This window comes from Gobio gobio (genome assembly GCF_949357685.1).
Source record: "Gobio gobio genome assembly, chromosome: 16".
Classification (NCBI taxonomy): domain Eukaryota; kingdom Metazoa; phylum Chordata; class Actinopteri; order Cypriniformes; family Gobionidae; genus Gobio; species Gobio gobio.
Window position 1 is genome coordinate 28,277,962 of NC_137109.1, and position 18,041 is coordinate 28,296,002.

At 40.3% G+C, this 18,041-nt stretch overlaps 1 protein-coding gene across 1 annotated transcript in view; it reads left to right on the forward strand.

Annotated features, from left to right (window-relative positions):
• fam149a (family with sequence similarity 149 member A) overlaps positions 1 to 18,041 on the forward strand; it is a gene marked incomplete at its 5' end in the record, with an annotated part of 42,232 nt that overhangs the window by 7,645 nt on the left and 16,546 nt on the right. Inside the window, 5 exons of the mRNA XM_079839255.1 lie at positions 2,358 to 2,452; positions 11,021 to 11,113; positions 11,234 to 11,366; positions 11,878 to 12,020; positions 17,587 to 17,715. Coding sequence (XP_079695381.1) covers positions 2,358 to 2,452; positions 11,021 to 11,113; positions 11,234 to 11,366; positions 11,878 to 12,020; positions 17,587 to 17,715 — 593 coding nt within the window. The remainder of the gene's footprint in view (positions 1 to 2,357; positions 2,453 to 11,020; positions 11,114 to 11,233; positions 11,367 to 11,877; positions 12,021 to 17,586; positions 17,716 to 18,041) is intronic.

The window sequence follows — 18,041 nt, forward strand, 5'->3', positions numbered from 1 at the left end:
GAAGGCTGTCTCCCTCCACCCTGAAAGTGTACGTGGCCGCAATATCTGCCTACCACGATCTCCTGGGAGACAAAAAGGTAAGTCAGCACGACCTGATCATCAGGTTCCTGAGGGGGGCGAGGAGACTGAATCCTCCTCGCTCTCCTCTCGTTCCCTCTTGGGACCTCTCAGTAGTCTTAAGTGCTCTGCAGAGGCCTCCCTTTGAGCCTTTGCGGTCGGCCGAGATTAAGTTCTTGTCTATGAAGACGGCTCTGCTGACCGCATTGGCCTCGCTTAAGAGGGTCGGGGACCTGCAAGCATTTTCGGTTGACGAAGCGTGCCTTGAGTTCGGGCCGGCTAACTCTCACGTGATCCTGAGACCCCGGCCCGGATATGTGCCCAAGGTTCCTACCACTCCGTTCCGAGATCAGGTGGTGAACCTGCAAGCGCTGCCTTTGGAGGAGGCAGACCCAGCCTTGGCATTGCTCTGTCCAGTACGCGCTCTCCGCGCCTACGTAGACATGACGCAGTGTTTCAGGACCTCAGACCAGCTCTTTGTCTGTTATGGTGGAGAGCGGAAGGGAAGCGCTCTCTCAAAGCAGAGGTTGTCTCACTGGGTGGTGGACACCATTGTTTTGGCATACCAGCAGCAAGGCCGACCATGTCCCCTTGGTGTGAGGGCACACTCCACCCGGAGTGTGGCCTCCTCTTGGGCTCTAGCGCATGGCGCCTCGCTAACAGACATCTGCAGAGCTGCAGGCTGGGCGACACCCAACACATTCGCCAGATTCTACAATCTCCGAGTGGAGCCAGTGTCCGACTTTGTACTCGCCCCCCCGAGGGGCCGGTAATGGACCAGGCTCAGGTGTCTTCGCTTGCTCGCCATTCCACTCCCATGACTGGATACGTGCGATATTTTCCTCAGGTGAGCTCCCCGAGAGCCCTGAGCTCCTCCAGCACTGTCGACGCCGACATCAGTTCAGTCTGCCCTTTCGAGCCCAGACCCTCATGTCCGGCCAGGTGCTCCGTGTGCATGGTTCCCCTCCGGCGACCCCCACACGAGTATTCCCACCGTAAGCCTCCTCAGTGAGCAGGTGTCTTTCCCTTGGCAAGTCCCTGCCACCCCTAGGGTTAAAAATCCACCTTCGGCTGGTACCCTAGAGATCTTCCATATGCAACCCTCAGCGGGTCATATGTGTATTCTCTAAGTCCTCCCTACGGTAGGCATCTTGGCATTCCCTCACTGGGATATGCTTCCCAGTGTACCTTGGTAATCCTGTGATAAGTGGGAGTCCTAGGGCCTTAAGTGGCGGGATCTCACACTTACGCAGGGCACTGGATGACAGCTGAGTGGCGTTGTTGAATAGGATCCCCCATTCGTTAGTCACTAACGTACGTCGTAGTGACTGAACGAAAGGGAACGTCTCGGTTACGTATGTAACCCTCGTTCCCTGAGGAGGGAATGGAGACGTACGTTTCCTTAGCCACGTCAGCTGTGCTGCCTGGAACGCGAGGAGTTCAGTCTTGGCTCCTGCAGCAGTAACATAATGCGATGTTCGCAGCGTACTTCCTTATATACCCACGAGGTGGGGCGGAGTTACGCATGCAAATTCCGCATGCCCATGGCATTGGCACTGCCATTGGGCGCTGTTGAACACGATGAAGATGATTGGCTTCTAAGCGAAACCCCCATTCGTTAGTCACTAACGTACGTCTCCGTTCCCTCCTCAGGGAACGAGGGTTACATACGTAACCGAGACGTTTTGGAGGGACATTCAAATGTTATTTTATATATATATATATATATATATATATATATATATATATATATATATATATATATATATATATATATATATATATATATATATATATATATATATATATATATATATATATATATATATTTTTTTTTTTTATTTATTTTTTTTTTTTTTAATAACAAGGAAATGAGTAGAAATTAATTGTTACCATATGACAACTCCGTACCACAAAGGGTTAACGTTTGTTTTAAGACGTGTAGGCCTATGTATGAAAAAGAATAGCTACTCTTCTGAGTAGGCTACCCCTGAAGGGATCACAAAACGTTTACTGGTACTCAAGTCTTAATCAACCTCCACAAAATTCGAACTGTTTTTGTCAAATTAGACAGATAAGGCAATTTAGGCAGATAGTAACAGCGTCCCGTTCGGTGAGTGACAGCTTGTCACCTGCCTTCTCTGTTGGCTACGTGAAGCGCAGCTCTCGTCAGCGCGGTGAAGCTGTAAGTCACACACTCTCTTTAATGTAGGTGACCGTAGAGCACATTGAGCCAAGCTACCGGACCGAAGTACCAGCATGGCTTTCGGGACAGAATTTATCTCTGTGGTTTCGACTAGTCCCCGCTAGACCCGGAGCGAACACTTCAATGGAAGAGGACAAGAAGAGCTCAGGACATTATGAGTCCGGTTCGAGAGAGTGATGACAGCTTGAAGTAAGCGCCTTCTCTTCTGCCTTCATGTCAAACATTCATTCAAGTTTTAGAACAATAATCTGTAAATTCTTTGAGAATAATATTTAGAATTCCCTTGTTATTCAAGTTTAGATATATAGGCGTCTGTTTAAGGAAAAGGTAAGGCTATGTCTAGCCACATATAGCTATAGGCTACTTGAGGGTGCTGTCATTTAGTGCTGTAGCTATAGGCTAAAAAATTAAAACTTGGAATACAGTCAAGAGTCTCAAGACTGTGTTCTTTCAAGGCAAGACCTTCAATATTTAATTGAATTGTGCTCACTACTTGATAACTAATTAATACAAGACTAATGTCATAGAATCAGGGTATAGTCTTTCCTCTGGCATGAGCATATCTAATTGCTCAATCTACACCAGCATTTAGTTACGACTGAAATCCTTCAATATAGCTGATCTTTGAAAACCGATGGAGGCAAATGTGTTAGCTTTCCTTTAATGCAGTTTTATAAAGAAGACTGCCTTTCTGACACAGTGGCCTGGTTTCACAGGCAAGGTTTAGATTATGCCAGAATTAGGCTTTAGCTTAATTAGGACATTACAAATGTGCCTTAGGAAAACAACAACAACAACAAAAAAACAATACTGGTGTGCATCTTGAGACAAAACAATGCCACTGACATATTTTAAGACATCGTCAGTGCAAGTTGCTTTCAGTTAAAACAGCTTAAATATGCATTAGTCTGGAACTATAGGCTTAAAGGGATAGGAGTTCACCCCCAAAAATGAAAATTACCCCATGATTTACTCACCCTCAAGCCATCCTCCTAGGTGTATATGACATTCTTCTTTCAGACGAATACAATCATTATATTAAAACATGTTCTGGCTAATCTAAGCTTTATAATGACAGTAAATGGCCAAATCCCAAATCCATCCATTATAAAAGTAATCCACACAGCTCCGGGGGGGATAATAAAGGCCTTCTGAAGCAAAGTGATGCGTTTGTGTAAGAAAATTATCCATATTTAACATGTTATAAAGTAAAATATCTAGCTTCCACCAGACCTCCTTCCGTATTCAACTTATGAAAAAAGCGTAACTGGCGGTGACATATGTCTGCGACTGCGAGAGGCGTTACACTTTCAACTTGCGGAAGGCGGTCTGGCGGAGGCTAGTATTTTTTTGTTTTAAATGGAATTTTTTCTTACACATACCTATCAATTTGCTTCAGAAGGCCATTATCAACCTCCTTTACTTTTTTGGGCTTCAAATTTTGGGCTGCCATTTACTGCCATTTTAAAGCTTGGATTAGCCAGAATATTTTTTTTTTATATAACTCCGATTTTATTCGTCTGAAAGAAGGATGTTAAAAACACCTAGGATGGCTTGAGGGTGAGTAAATCATGGGCTAATTTTTGGGTAAATTATCCCTTTAAGCCTCATCTATGAAACTGGGGGTGTTCAATGAGTGAAACTGAGAATTGTTGTGCTTAAGAAGTGTAAGGTTAAAGATCACTAAGCAATTAAAATATTTGTTATATAGTATTTCTCTCTTTAAGATACACATTTCCTTACATCACGTACATTTTTTTAAAAAAATATTATGAATAATATTATACAGTTGATTTATTGTTTGTTTGTTTAGTTTGATAAGTGCAGCTCTTGGGATGCCAATATCCCTTGTGCTGACTCCCTTGTGCTTTTATATCATCATAAATGCAACAAGTGACAACTGGTGGTTTAGTTTTACTAAAAATGAATCAAAAATCAAAATCAGTTGTGCAATATTGTTATAATGCAATATTGTTCTGCAACTGGTTGTTGTGCAATGTTGTACAAATGCACATAGCGTAAATATTTATATTTTATATTTTATTTTGCAAGATAATTGTATTAAACAGATCTGACAAGTGCGGTTATGGAATGGTGTAAAACTTGACAGGCTTGTACTGACTGAAATCACTGTCCCGTTGCGCTTGCTGCTAAAAGGCAGACAAGAGAAAGAATCCATGTCAGTCAGCTGAGGCTTTCTGCTGCCATGCTGGTCATGCATGTTTTATTAAGCCCTGGCGGGCAACCTGCTGAAATTATTTGCTGTTTGCTCTGTGAGAGAAACCTGAACCGCTACTGATGCTGGGGTTCCTTGTTGACCCCTGCCAACAGTTGAAGTCCTCACCCGCTGCTAATTAGTTTTCCCCTTTCTCTGTGCTACTTCTTCTGTAGCTGTGGTGTCAGTTTGTGCTCCTGTATGCACAGAGTGCGCTTGCTTTCTTCTTTTAATTATTAACATTTAAGAGAAATATCAAGTAGTTGACACCAAATGCTTTTTGGAATGGGACAACCTATGTTGAATCCATGCTTTGCAATTTGTTGTATAAATACGGCATTATTGCAGTATAGGTTTGCAACTTTCATGACCTCATAATACACAAGTTAAACTGATATTTTTACTGTATTGTAATATTTGATACTTATTAATACTGATCTTTCTCTTTAAAACTTAAAGGTGTAGTGTGTTGAATTTATGAGGATCTATTGACAGAAATGCAATATAATATACATAACTATGTTTTCAGTGCTGTATAAAGACCTTACATAATGAACCGTTATGTTTTTATTACCTTTTCTATCTACATACAATGCGGGTACCCTTAAGGCCTGTACACACCGGGACGAATAGCGTTCTTTGAGACGTTTTTCGAGACGTTTTTCGGCGTGTATTGAGTGTTCACACCCAAGCGTTTTTCATTGACGATGCGCCGAGTGAACGTGCAAATTCAGTAGATGCGCTCCTGGTACACAAGCTGGTGCTGCAGCACTTTAAGCTTCTGACACTCGCTTGTCACGCAGAAGAAGAAGAAAGACAGTATTTATGTTCTTGCAAAAACCATTCACACACTTTTTGCTCACTGGCAAGCAGCATTAGCAGCTCATCTTCTTCTTTGTCTACCTACTTCTTCGTCGTATCAATGTGTGCTCGGCAAGACCTTTTTGTACTGGAGCGCCACCAAGTCGTGTTTTACTGTAACTTCAGCAGCTCCAGGCACGTGAACAAAAGTGCCGATCTCATTGGTCATCTCATCGGACAGTTTTTAACGTGCCGCGTCAAAGCAAAAAAAACGAACCCAAGGCGTTTTTTTTAAACGCCGCTTTTACGCCTGCCGTTATTGAGCGTCGGTGTGCACACTCACATTGGCGCCCTTTGTTTAGTCACCGATAAACGCGCGCGAAAATCGCCCCGGTGTGAACTGTCCTTTACAGTGAAATCATAATTTTGCGCCATCATGTTTCTACAGTAGCCCTAAACGGACAAACTCTATAGTGCTAGCTAGCCTAGTCTCTGCTGTCTCAGACGACATCTTTGTCCTGTGTCAGCCACCTTAGCTTCTCTATGTGATGTAGTGCTTCAAAAGGAAGGGGTGAGCGGTTGCATTTCGCAACCTCACCACTAGATGCCGCTAAAATGTACACAGCGCACCTTTAACCTGAAATTAAAATAAATAAATAAACTGTTATACACGTGTACAACACACACAAATTAAAGTGTTTACAAAAGTCATTTTTAATCAACAAGAACAATAAGAAGAAAATTAGAATAACACAAACTACACATTAACATAAACAGTGGAGAACACTAAACTGAGAAAACCAAGGGCTTATAAATACATTGAGTAATCAAGGGAAAACAGAACAGGTGTGGAACTGATTACATGATAAAAGATGAACAAACTACAACTAACACCATGTCCTAACTACACGCAACGCGATAAGATTCCAGCGACAAGCAAATTGTCTGTCCACACCAGATGCAACGTGACTACGAGATGTCACAAATCAATCAAAAACCACAGCCAATCAGAACAGAGTGTGGGCGGCCTCTCGCGGCACCAGAGATTAATCTTGACGGCACTCAAAATGGATAAGTAGCCTACATAATCAATTTCACAAATATTACACCATTTAAACATTACTAAAACACATACTGAGTTACTAAAACAATCTTTGTCATAGAATATACTTGTTTGTTCACAGTTTGAGTGTTCTTGTTTCCATTTGTTTAATATTTCAAGATCTGAGGTGAATTATCCATTGTTGCTTTTAGTATGACTACGTTACAAAGCTGGGAGCACTAAATGATATTCAAAGTCACATTACACGCTTTTAACATTAAATAAAGCACATAAACATAACCTGAGATTATGTTTTGTGTTGTTGTTCCAGCCACGACGTCACAGAAATAGAAACCGTTTCTAAAATAGAATCATCGCGTGTCGCCGTCGTGGCTGGTTAGGACAAAATCTCCAATTAACATGGAAAAGATACCTTTTATCGCGTGTCGTGGCACATGTAGTTAGGACACAGTGTAAGGCAAAATGGAGACAGTGGCTATGTTTACATGCAACCAAATAATCCATTAGTAATCGTTACTAATCGTTACCGTAATCGTAACCTTAATCGTTGCGATTGAGCTTGATCCGAATGAAATTTTGATCAGATTGAAATGGGTGGTTTATTCCCTTTCTAATCCGATCGAGAGAACATGTAAACACTTGATCGGATTGAAAACCCAAACTGAAAGGACTGCGCATGTGCAATGACGTAGAAATGGAACAAGCTGTTCTTCCTGTTGAATAAAGTGTCAAATAAATGAGTGTCCCGTTATTCTAAAATTCTCCATTCACTTCTGTGAAGTGGAGCAGGACAACATCCCACCATTCCTTGTTTCAGATTCTCATCCACAGACAACTGGTTTTGGGTGGGGGGAGGGGCATTTTTACTGCGTGATAAATATAAGCAGAATGGAAAAAGGTTTATATGCTCATTGTCCCCAAATTATGACCAGAAATTGATAAATATTAAGTCTGCTGTTTAAACCAAATAAAGAACCAATGTGGTTGAATAGTTATGTGTAAACAGTGGGAAACTTTGCATATTTGTGCACGTCAAAAAAATTGATTCTGATTTGAAGCTTGTGACATATAAACGTGCACATCAACCCAATCACTTTGTTTAGCATTCATGTAAACACTATTGGACACTATTTCTATATATCATCAATCACAATGAATTCAGTCCGATTGAAACAAAAGTTGTGCATGTTAACAATGAAAATCAAACCAAGCAAGGCATGCACATAACAGTTCTACATACAATATAGTGCTGCAGGGATGACTATTTTTGTAGGCTAAAACCCGTAGTCATAAAACACACCAGTCATACCCCACTCGTGATTTTTTAAAAGATTTTACGTGTCTTGAAAAGGGGGGTTGATAAATGGGACTACAGATGTTGTCGAGGAACCAGAGATAGTCTTATTAGGGAGATGAGAGGGTCTGTATCTCCATTGGAGAAAGCGTAACGGCTTACTTGGATCACATGAGGCAACTCAGCCTATTGTGGCAGTGATGTCAGTGCCTGCCGTTCAATGTTTTATGACAGTCCGTTACAGTTTACGTTTCTTGTGGATTATTACCATGTAAATAAATGTTTACATTTACACACAAAAGCATTTTATTCAGTGTAGTGAAGCCTTTCTCCATTGACATCCATTAAAAAACGCCTCTGGTCTCCTTTCCTGCGTACCGACACAGCTGCAGCGTTAGTATTAGCCGTTACGCCTTTTTTGGCAAAAGGTTGCAGGCTTGCTTTCTAGTGGCTTTGCATTAGACATCGTCACACACCCAACAGGTGAACTCATCTGCGCTCTAATCCGCTTTCACAGCCTCCTTGTGTTTATAGTTGTGCTTATGCAAGCTATTCTAAATCACACTTTCAGGATTCAGGATTTTTTTTTTCTTTAATAAAGACTGAAAGAATTCGGAAGCTTGGTGGTAGTGACGTTGAAGTTCCTTATAGTTCATTATAGCCTAGCCTAAGATTAGCGTTTTATTTCTGTCGATTGTATTTAGGCTTTAAAATTTATAAAGGTTTTGTTAATTTGTGAAAATTATCTTCAAAATAATCCTATAGGGTTTTTGTTGAGGGAACCAGTGTGATGCTTGTGTGATGGGTTGGCCTACAAAAATAGGTCATCACTGCAGACCAAAAAGCCTTCCTACGCACTACATACATGGCACACACACACACACACACACACACGCACGCACGCACGCACGCACGCACGCACGCACGCACGCACGCACGCACGCACGCACACACACACACACACACACACACACACACACACACACACACACACTATATTGCCAAAAGTATTGGGACACCCCTCCAAATCATTGAATTCAGGTGTTCTAATCACTTCCATGGCCAAAGGTGTATAAAATCAAGCACCTAGGCATGCAGACTGCTTCTACAAACATTTATAAAAGAATGGGTTGCTTTCAGGAGCTCAGTGAATTCGAGCATGGTACAGTGATAGGTTGCCACCTGTTCAATAAGTCCATTCGTGAAATTTCCTCACTACAATATTCCACGGTCAAATGTTAGTGGTATTATAACAGATTCAATGGCTACAGACCTCCAAACTTTGTGTGGCCTTCAAATTAGCTCAAGGACAATGCGTAGAGAGCATCATGGAATGGGTGTCTATGGCCGAGCAGCAGCATCCAAGCCTTACATCACCAAGAGCAATGCAAAGCGAATCATGCTTCTCTGTCTGGCAATCCGATGGACGAGTCTGGGTTTGGCGGTTGCCTGGAGAACGGTACTTGCCTGACGGCATTGTGCCAAGAGTAAAGTTTGGTGGAGGGGGGATTATGGTATGTGGTTGTTTTTCTGGGGTTGGGCTTGGCCCCTTAGTTCCAGTGAAAGGAACTCTTAATGCTTCAGCATACCAAGACATTTTGGACAATTACTTGTCCCCAAAGTTTGGGGATGCCCCTTCCTGTTCCAACATGACTGCGCACCAGTGCACAAATTAAGGTCCATAAAGACATGGATGAGTTTGGTTTGGAGAAACTTGACTGGCCTGCACAGAGTCCTGACCTCAACCCGATAGAAAACCTTTGGGATGCATTAGAGCGGAGACTGTGAGCCAGGCCTTCTCGTCCAATATCAGTGCCTGACCTCACAAATGCGCTTTTAGAAGAATGGTCAAACATTCCCATAACCAATTCCCCACCCCACACTTAAACCTTGTGGAAAGCCTTCCCAGAAGAGTTGAAGCTGTTATAGCTGCAAAGGTTGGGCCAACTCCATATGAAACCCGACGGATTAAGAATTGGATGTCATTAAAGTTCATGTGCATGTAAAGGCAGGTGTCCATATTTTGGTAATATAGTGTGTATATATATATAATCTGCTGGTCTAAAAAAATAGATGTCTTATTCATAGAAACAGTTTCTATCTAAGTGTTTCTAGACAATGATTATACTCCAGGATGGAAAAAAGTCCTCTGGGATGGATGGTAAGGTGTGTACAACTGTGAGTCTTCCAGTGGAGGGTGGGGACATTCATGTAGCTGTGCTGTGCCACTGTAGCGTGTCTAAACCCTCCCTCGATGGAGCTGAAGGAACAGATCAGAGACACCCCTGCACTGGGCCGGAGTAAGAGAAGGACATTCATGTTGACCTGCAGGAGAATTAAGTCACACATTTCTGATGGCTGATGTGAAAGTGTGAATGTGGCTGTCTGTTCTTAAAGCTATTTGGCTGGGTACCACTGATAGGAGTAATTTACCCATGCACAGTGCACTGGGCTTTGGGTGGGCCTCATCTTTGGCCACCCTACCTCCTGTGCTCTCTAACTACCTAGACAGCTACAGGGCAGCGTGTCATGCTGGACTCATTGTAACTGGGTAAGTTATTTGTGAAGTTATAGCATTTTTGAAGGAACAATCACAACTCGTCATAACGTTATACATTATTGGAATTTAATAATGTTTGATAATGTTACATTTACAAGGTCACTGTACTAAGTATGCAAGTTAGAAGTATCCCATTACAATTATCATTTATGTGACATATTGCTTTACAGTTATAACCAACACTCATTTTATTCACAGAGGTCTCGATAAACACTGATACTGAATGGTGACGCTTGACGAATTATTTAAAACAATGTAAAATAAGCACAAAAAACGTTTCAAATAAATGAATGGCTTTTCTGTTCTCTATTTTACTGTATAACATTTACAGATAAAGCTTCTTGTTGTCATAGTAATAAATGTGACACTCCAGCATGCCTGTATATTGTACTTTGATATTGTACTGTTTAAATTATTCATGACATAATTGTCTGATAGATTAGAGGCAGTTTGAGACAAAGAGTGAAAGCTTGAAGGCGACAGCATCATGTGACCCTCTTATACCTGCAGGTGGAAATGCTTTTCATAACGAAAGCTCTTTTAGCTCTTTGCCTTGATTAATTCATTTTAAATAGTCCTGCTGAAAGACTATAGCAGCATGCATAATAATTATAAAACAATTAGCAGAATCCATTTAAAATAGTTTTAGATTAACTTTGGCATGTTAATCAAAGGATGCTTATTGTGCTTTCAGTTCATAAAATGCCTGAATTTATCACTGCAGCATGCGTACTGTACAAGGGAAGGCATAATAACCCGTTATAACCCTTTTTCATTAACTGAATGGACCCATTTTTATTTTTGTTCCCCGTATCATGCATTAGGAAAAAGCTGCTCAACGAGCCTAGCAAAAGCATTAACGCAGTGCCTGCTCCGTTCACAAGAAGTGTCAACAGGGTCTCAAACAGTGGCCTCAGGTAATACAATCATTATTTTCATTTCAGAATATTCAGAACTTACTGTAAGGTTGTAGATCTAATATTAATGACATTTTAAAGTAGAGTCCTTAGAGTAATGCCTCATTTTTTCATTGGTAGTATCTCGTCATGTGATCAGTCATTTGCCAGTGGCACTACCCCCGTGAGTCACCTCGCCTCCCGCTCCGGCAGCCCAGGCACTGGCCCCGGGCTCTCCACAGAGCACAGCTCCATCTGCTCCTGGAGATATGATGTAATGAATGCTGATTATTTTTAATTATTTTATAATTATTATAATTTGTTATAATTGTTTTTGAAAAAATATATATCTATGACAGTATGTTTATGGTTATTTTTATTATAATTTAAATATGTAGTGATTATTTATTTGATTTTCATTCCATTTTAATTGCACCTAAATTTTAATTCTTATCAGATTAATGTATCCTGTTTGCTACCTCAGTTGAAATTTGTTAATTGAATTGGAATGTAAAATGAATTCTCAGTTACTTTCTTAATAGAATCAACACGGCAATTTATTATAATTAAAATGTACCAGGTAATAGACACTTGAAAAATAAGAGACATCTACAACAGGGCATTCTTTTCTGTTTGTCAGTTTAAAGTCTCACAGTTTCCTGTTTTTAGTTCATGTGTCTAACTATTATTTTTGCAAATGCATCACTAGCTACAAACACCATCTCCTCGGCTGTGGGATTCTCTGTTCATTGCATGTTTTAGTGTTTTGTTTGGCTTGCATGCAGGAGTTTGAGCGGGCGAATACTCAGCGTGTGCATCAGCTCTTTAATTCTGTGGATGAGCTGCTGTATGAGGGGAGAGTAAGCAGCCGCTCAGAGTCCCTGCAGGAGGAGTGTGAGGAGTGGAACAGACACACCCCTCATCTCAGGTACAGCTCTTTTGAGCAAAGAGAGAAACTTATTTTTTTTAAGTTCAATAAATTAAATGAAAGAAAACACTTTCTATTAAATTGTATTCATCATATAATCCGGAATTTTTTTTTTTTTCCGGATTAGTTTCCACAAAAAAGTATGAGTATGTGGTGAAAAATGGCTGTCTTTATGGGAGATTCACTGAATCATTAATTCAACTGATTCATTCAAAACACTGGCTGTTTCCGAAATCGCCCCCTATACCCTCTTTCACTATTCCCTACATTAGTCCACTGATATAGTCCACTTCGAAAACGAGTGAGTGATTTCGGACACTAAGTGCGCCGGAAAGGCTGCCGTTTTTGCAGTTCGTGCTTGCTGTTTGGCAGCTTCAGTAATAATGAAAAGATTTATCCTGAACTCTGCTACGGAAACTAGCATGTAACCTTAATCAAACAATATAATAATCATCTTAAAAAGGATCATTTATACCTGTATGCATGATATTGGGCTGGACCAGTGCGGTTCGTAAGATGGATGGATGATTGATTTAGCTGTGGGCACTATTTGAGGGAACAGCCATTTAGTGGTGTCCGAAACCATAGTGGACGTTATTAAGTGCACTCATTCAATCCCACAATGCACCACAATAACGAGTTTGCAACCGATGTATGCTCGACGGCTAGAGAATACCCATAATGCACTGTGAGAGTCGCGCCGTGCATTGAATGAATTCCCGCGTTTCGCCAGGAGATGACATCGACTCACACAATTTTTAAGACAATGATATTGGGCCCACTCACTTGTATCGTCTCTAATTGAGCACGTCTGTTTACATACCCTGATAAACACTGATTAAACGCGTTAGAAGCTTTATTTTCACTTTTCTAATATTTTCTTCATATCCGATCTGATATATGATGGAAAAAAGGATCAGTGCGAGTTTGGCAAAAGGCGGATTCGAACCTCTAATCAATTTGTGTCAAATCTTAACGTCATGCGTCTTACCCCTACACTATTGCTGCTGATGATGAAGATTGTGTATTCCGTAGGTGTGTCTTCCTCAACCAGACGTTTAAACAAGCCGATATATTTAAATATATTTTTTGTAAATTGCATCTACTCCAGTAAAATGTTTCTGTTAAAGGACCCACCGACATTTTTTTGCTTCTGACACCCATAATATAAATAGTAGCCTACTATAAAGTATGAAATATATAGGCCTTCTATACTATATATATATATATTATACTATATACAAATATTATTGTTATTTTTTTAATTAAATGCTTATTAGTTACTTTATTATTCCCCTTTCCAAGTAAGTTCAGTGCCACACAAGTAAAGAGTTATAAGGTTAACTTTAAGCTTGTTGGCTCGTTTTTGGAATAGTGGAGTAATGGAGAATGAGGGTACATAGGGCGAATCGGATAGCGGTAAGTTAATTCATTCAGGGCGTGGCTCTCACAGTGCGTTGAGAATACACTACACCGTCTGGTTGAGTGACGCCGCATTCACACGATTCAAAAGCATAAGGAGTTGTTTCTCGTTTGCTCTCGAAGTGCTCTCGCGGGACTTTGCTGTCATACGCCGATCGGGCATCGAACAAACATATTCTCCAGCACGTACATCTACTGTACACTCGTTATTGCGGTGCATGGTGGGATTGAATGAGTGCACTCAAAAACGTCCACTATTGTTTCGGACACCACTACAAATGGATGTTCACTCAAATAGTGCCCTATTTAAGGGTATAGGGGGCGATTTCGAACACAGCCCCTGATTCATTCAGGAAGGAATCAAGTGGTGTTTTTATGGATGAGTCAGTGAATCACTTAACTGAGTCATTCAGGGGATAAAGCACCACCGCCGGTGCTGTTGCTTTGTTTGGAATTGTTTGTTGAGCAAAAACAGACAAAGATAACTAGCAATATTATTTTTAAAATGTAAGTTACTCAATATTAATGTTTTATTTTTCGAAATGCTGTCGAAAGCACTATCACACTAGCTTATTAGAAAAATCACTCATCTCAGTTTGCGATCTCACAGCGTTCCATCAAAATCAGTAAAGTTGTCTACACTGAATTAGTAATCTTTTACTTACATCGTGTCTTTGTTAATGAGAGAATTCACAGGAGCGAGCAGAACTCAGCACTGAATAAAAACTCAGCCGTTTTGAGTGGTGAGTGTATTCTAACTTAAATTCAGAGATCAAGAAGCATGTCTATGATTTGCTACATTTCTCCCCGCTGCAAAACACGCAGTAAATAGGAACATTTGATGTTCTCCCGATTGCAAACTCAAACGCGATGTTTGCCAAATCTTGTTTCACCACTAATATTATATTATTACAGTATCAACGGAGGCTGCTCTGCTTTTGTTTCAGGGTGCTTATACTTGAATTTGACTCAAAAATTGATTTGTGATGAAACATTAATTGGCGGACCCCCTGCACTACTACTGCAGACCGGTTGAAGACCCATGCACTAGTACATTTAAAGGGGTGGTAAACCACGATTTCACTATTCTAACTTTAGCTAGCGTGTAATGTTGCTGCTTGAGCATAAACAACATCTGCAAAGTTACAACGTTCAAAGTTTAAAGCAAAGGGAGATATTTGCTTTTAAAGAAATCAGTTTCTAAGAACTACAGCAAACGGCCAGTAGGCGACTACACACATTCCTCCAGGGTTGGTGACATCAACAGGCTCAATATTTACATAAACCCCTCCTCCGAGAATATTAAATAAGGGGGGGGTGAGGCCATTTTGTATCGCGGCGCTGTTGTGGTATAGTAGGCTGGAGTGTTGTTGCCGCGATGCCAAGGAAACGCTGTTATTTTCATCCGGATTGCAGGTCTGGGGCACTTGCTCTGTTCAGCCTTCCTTGGGACGGGGGTGCCTTGCAGAGCGTTTAACATACAGCATGTTATATGCACGTGTGTTTGAGTCAGCGGGGAATCAGGCGCGCGCAGGGCTCCCTGCAGAGGAGATCTAACATCTAAGCACATCTAACAGAGGAAAACATCCACCGTCTTCGCGATTTCAATGCCAGATTTGCACAACGTCAGCTGCGTGAAAAAAACACTGCCGGTGCGTGGATGCACGACGCGCGCGCTGCACATTTCACGGAGGACAACACAAACTTCCACAAACTTCGCAAGTTCAATACAGGATATGCACCACGGCTTGTCCTGAAAGCTGGATTTACAAACAGAAGCTGTTTACGGGCCACAACCTGTAAGTCTGATTTATTTTTCATCGATGTGTTTTCCTGTAATATGTTGTAGCAAGGAAGTAAACAGATGACAACACTGTTCTGCAAACCAGTCTGTTAAATGCTCATTCATACTTAACGTTATCCGACGAACACCTAACGTTACAAACACTAACGTTAAAATCTCAACAGCGAACCTGGCATTAGTGTAAATGATTCTTTGATTAGAGCTTTTATGTATTGTTTATCTACAGGCATGCTAAACATGGTTCTGTGTGTGATTTGGCTAACTTACTAGTTAAAGCCAGTGCTTAGTGTTCGTTTTGGGTTAGTTCTTGCGACAGATATTTGGCTATAATCGTTCTAAAAATACAAAAGTTAAAGTGCCATTCAGTAGCAATCATTATAGATCCGCAGTCTTTACTCTTGAGGACTGAACAGGTTCTGCTCGATCATTTTCACTCAAATGTTCTGGGTCTGATTCGGGCTCAGATTGGTATGGTTTTATTGACGCCGTTGTTTCTATGACCAAAGCACAGCCTCCGGTAAGGGGCGTGACGTTTCCGACAAACGTACACTAGGCGGTTAGCGAATCACAACACACTGGGCCAGCTAACCAATCAGAGCCCACTGCGTATTTTTGAGGGACTGGCTTCATACAACCCGGAAAGCATCAGACCGTTTTACAAGGAGGGACAGAGCAGTGTAGAATAAAGGTCAAATATATGACAAATAAGGCAATTTTTTTTAAAACGAAGCATGAACACATGTTACAGTGCACCCCACAAACACAGCCAAGCCTTCAAAAGAATGTGTTTTACCACCCCTTTAACTTAGAAATGAAAGGTGCACTGTGTAAGTTTTAGCGGCATCTAGTGGTGAGGTTGTGAATTGCAACCGCTCACCCCTCCCTTTCGAAGCACATAGAGAAGCTACTGGGGCCGACACAGGACAAAGATGTCCATGTCTGAGACAGCAGAGAGTAGTTAGTGCTCTATAGAGCAGTTTGTCCGTTTAGGGCTATTGTAGAGACATGACGGAACAAAATGGTGGCTTCACTGTAAGGGGACCCACAGTGTAAGTAGATAGAAATGGCTAAAGTAAAAAAAACATAATGGTTCATTATGTAAGTTCTTTATACACCACTGAAAACATAGTTATGTATATTATATTGCATTTCTGTCAATAGATCCTCATAAATATTACTCACTGCACCTTTAAAAATCCAAAAAACAAACATACTGTGTGCTCCTTCTTTTCAGAAATCCAGGAGACATTTTTTTTCAAGCAAATATTCTTTCCAATAAAAAACAGTGGCAAAATAAAAGTTAAAAATATGAAAATGTTTACAAATGAAAACACATTTTACAGCTTTCATTTTTTTTAAACATAATGTATTTAGGTATTGTTGAACTTACGATTTTAAAATGAAAAACAAAGGCTTATTTCCTCCAAATTTTCATTTATGAATACTAAATTTAGCTAAAATAAGTAACATATTAATTAAGTAATATTCCTTATGATAAGATTTGTCAAAAAAATAAATCAAACATTTTTAAAGCACAGTTGAAAGCTGGGCATGATGTGTGCCTTAATTACATACATATACTCCAAAATAAATTATACAAATTTAACATGTAAACCACAAAATGTACAAAATATATCAATATTACAATTAACTATGTTTACAAGATAATAATTACAAGGGCATCTTACTCCATGTGCATCTCCTCGTGGTTCTAATATTCACACAGCTAGCCAGATCACGTGACAGGTTCAAACTAACACTACACATTGTTCACCTGTAGGTGTCGCTGTTACCAAATGATTGTGCTACTCAAAAACAATTTCCAAATGAACATTCATAATATATTACACAACATTTATAATAAACAAAACACCTTTCCAGAAAGTAAATAACTGAAATGTTTAGAAAGAAAATACACCTTTATCTGTGACAGCTACACACACAATGCTGTCTCCAAACCAGCTCCTCCTCATTGCTACTAATGTATGGAAGCTTGTTTCCACCACAGAATAAAAAATAATATGCTAATTGTGACTTTTATCTCACAATTCGGACCTTTTCCCCTCACAATTCAGATTTTTTTTTCTTAGAATTGTGCGATATAAACTCGCATTTGCAAATTTGCGAGTTATAAACTCAGAATTGCTTGTTTATATCAAACAAGCTTTGATACTAATGTGACATTTACAAATTAGTAACATTTTTGTGATATTGCTTTATTCAGTCCACTTTCAATTCAAATAACATTTCAACAAATTCAGGAAATTATTATCTCAAATTTGAATGGTGCTCAACCCTGCTAACTGATACTGTCTCGTTGTGTTGCATCCTTGAACACAGAATTTTAGGAAATCAGCTGGAGCCTCCCAAACAGGAGGGTGTTCAGTACATCTGCAGACGTGAGTCCAGTGCCAGAACATCCTACTTCTCCACACCCACCTGCCTGGACAAGAGGGAAGACCATAGCGAGTAAGCCTCTCAATAAAATGAATTAACAGTTAAAATAACAAAAATACATGAGTTAGATTAAATGTTTAATTGTTTAGTTGTTTCGGTTAAAGAATAACAGCTCCCAGAAGGGATCATTTTATGGTTTAAGTATTTTAACAATAATTTTTCTCACTAGAACGAATGAAATTGTAATTTAAATGAGGATCTATTTAATAGTTATGCTACACTGTTGATGAGTGGACTGATTGTCCACTTGAGTCTCCACTCCGGGCAGTGATGGAGGTCTGTCTGACTGGTTTCAAGTACAGATTTCAAACAGCCTTTAAAACTTATCTGAGAACAAT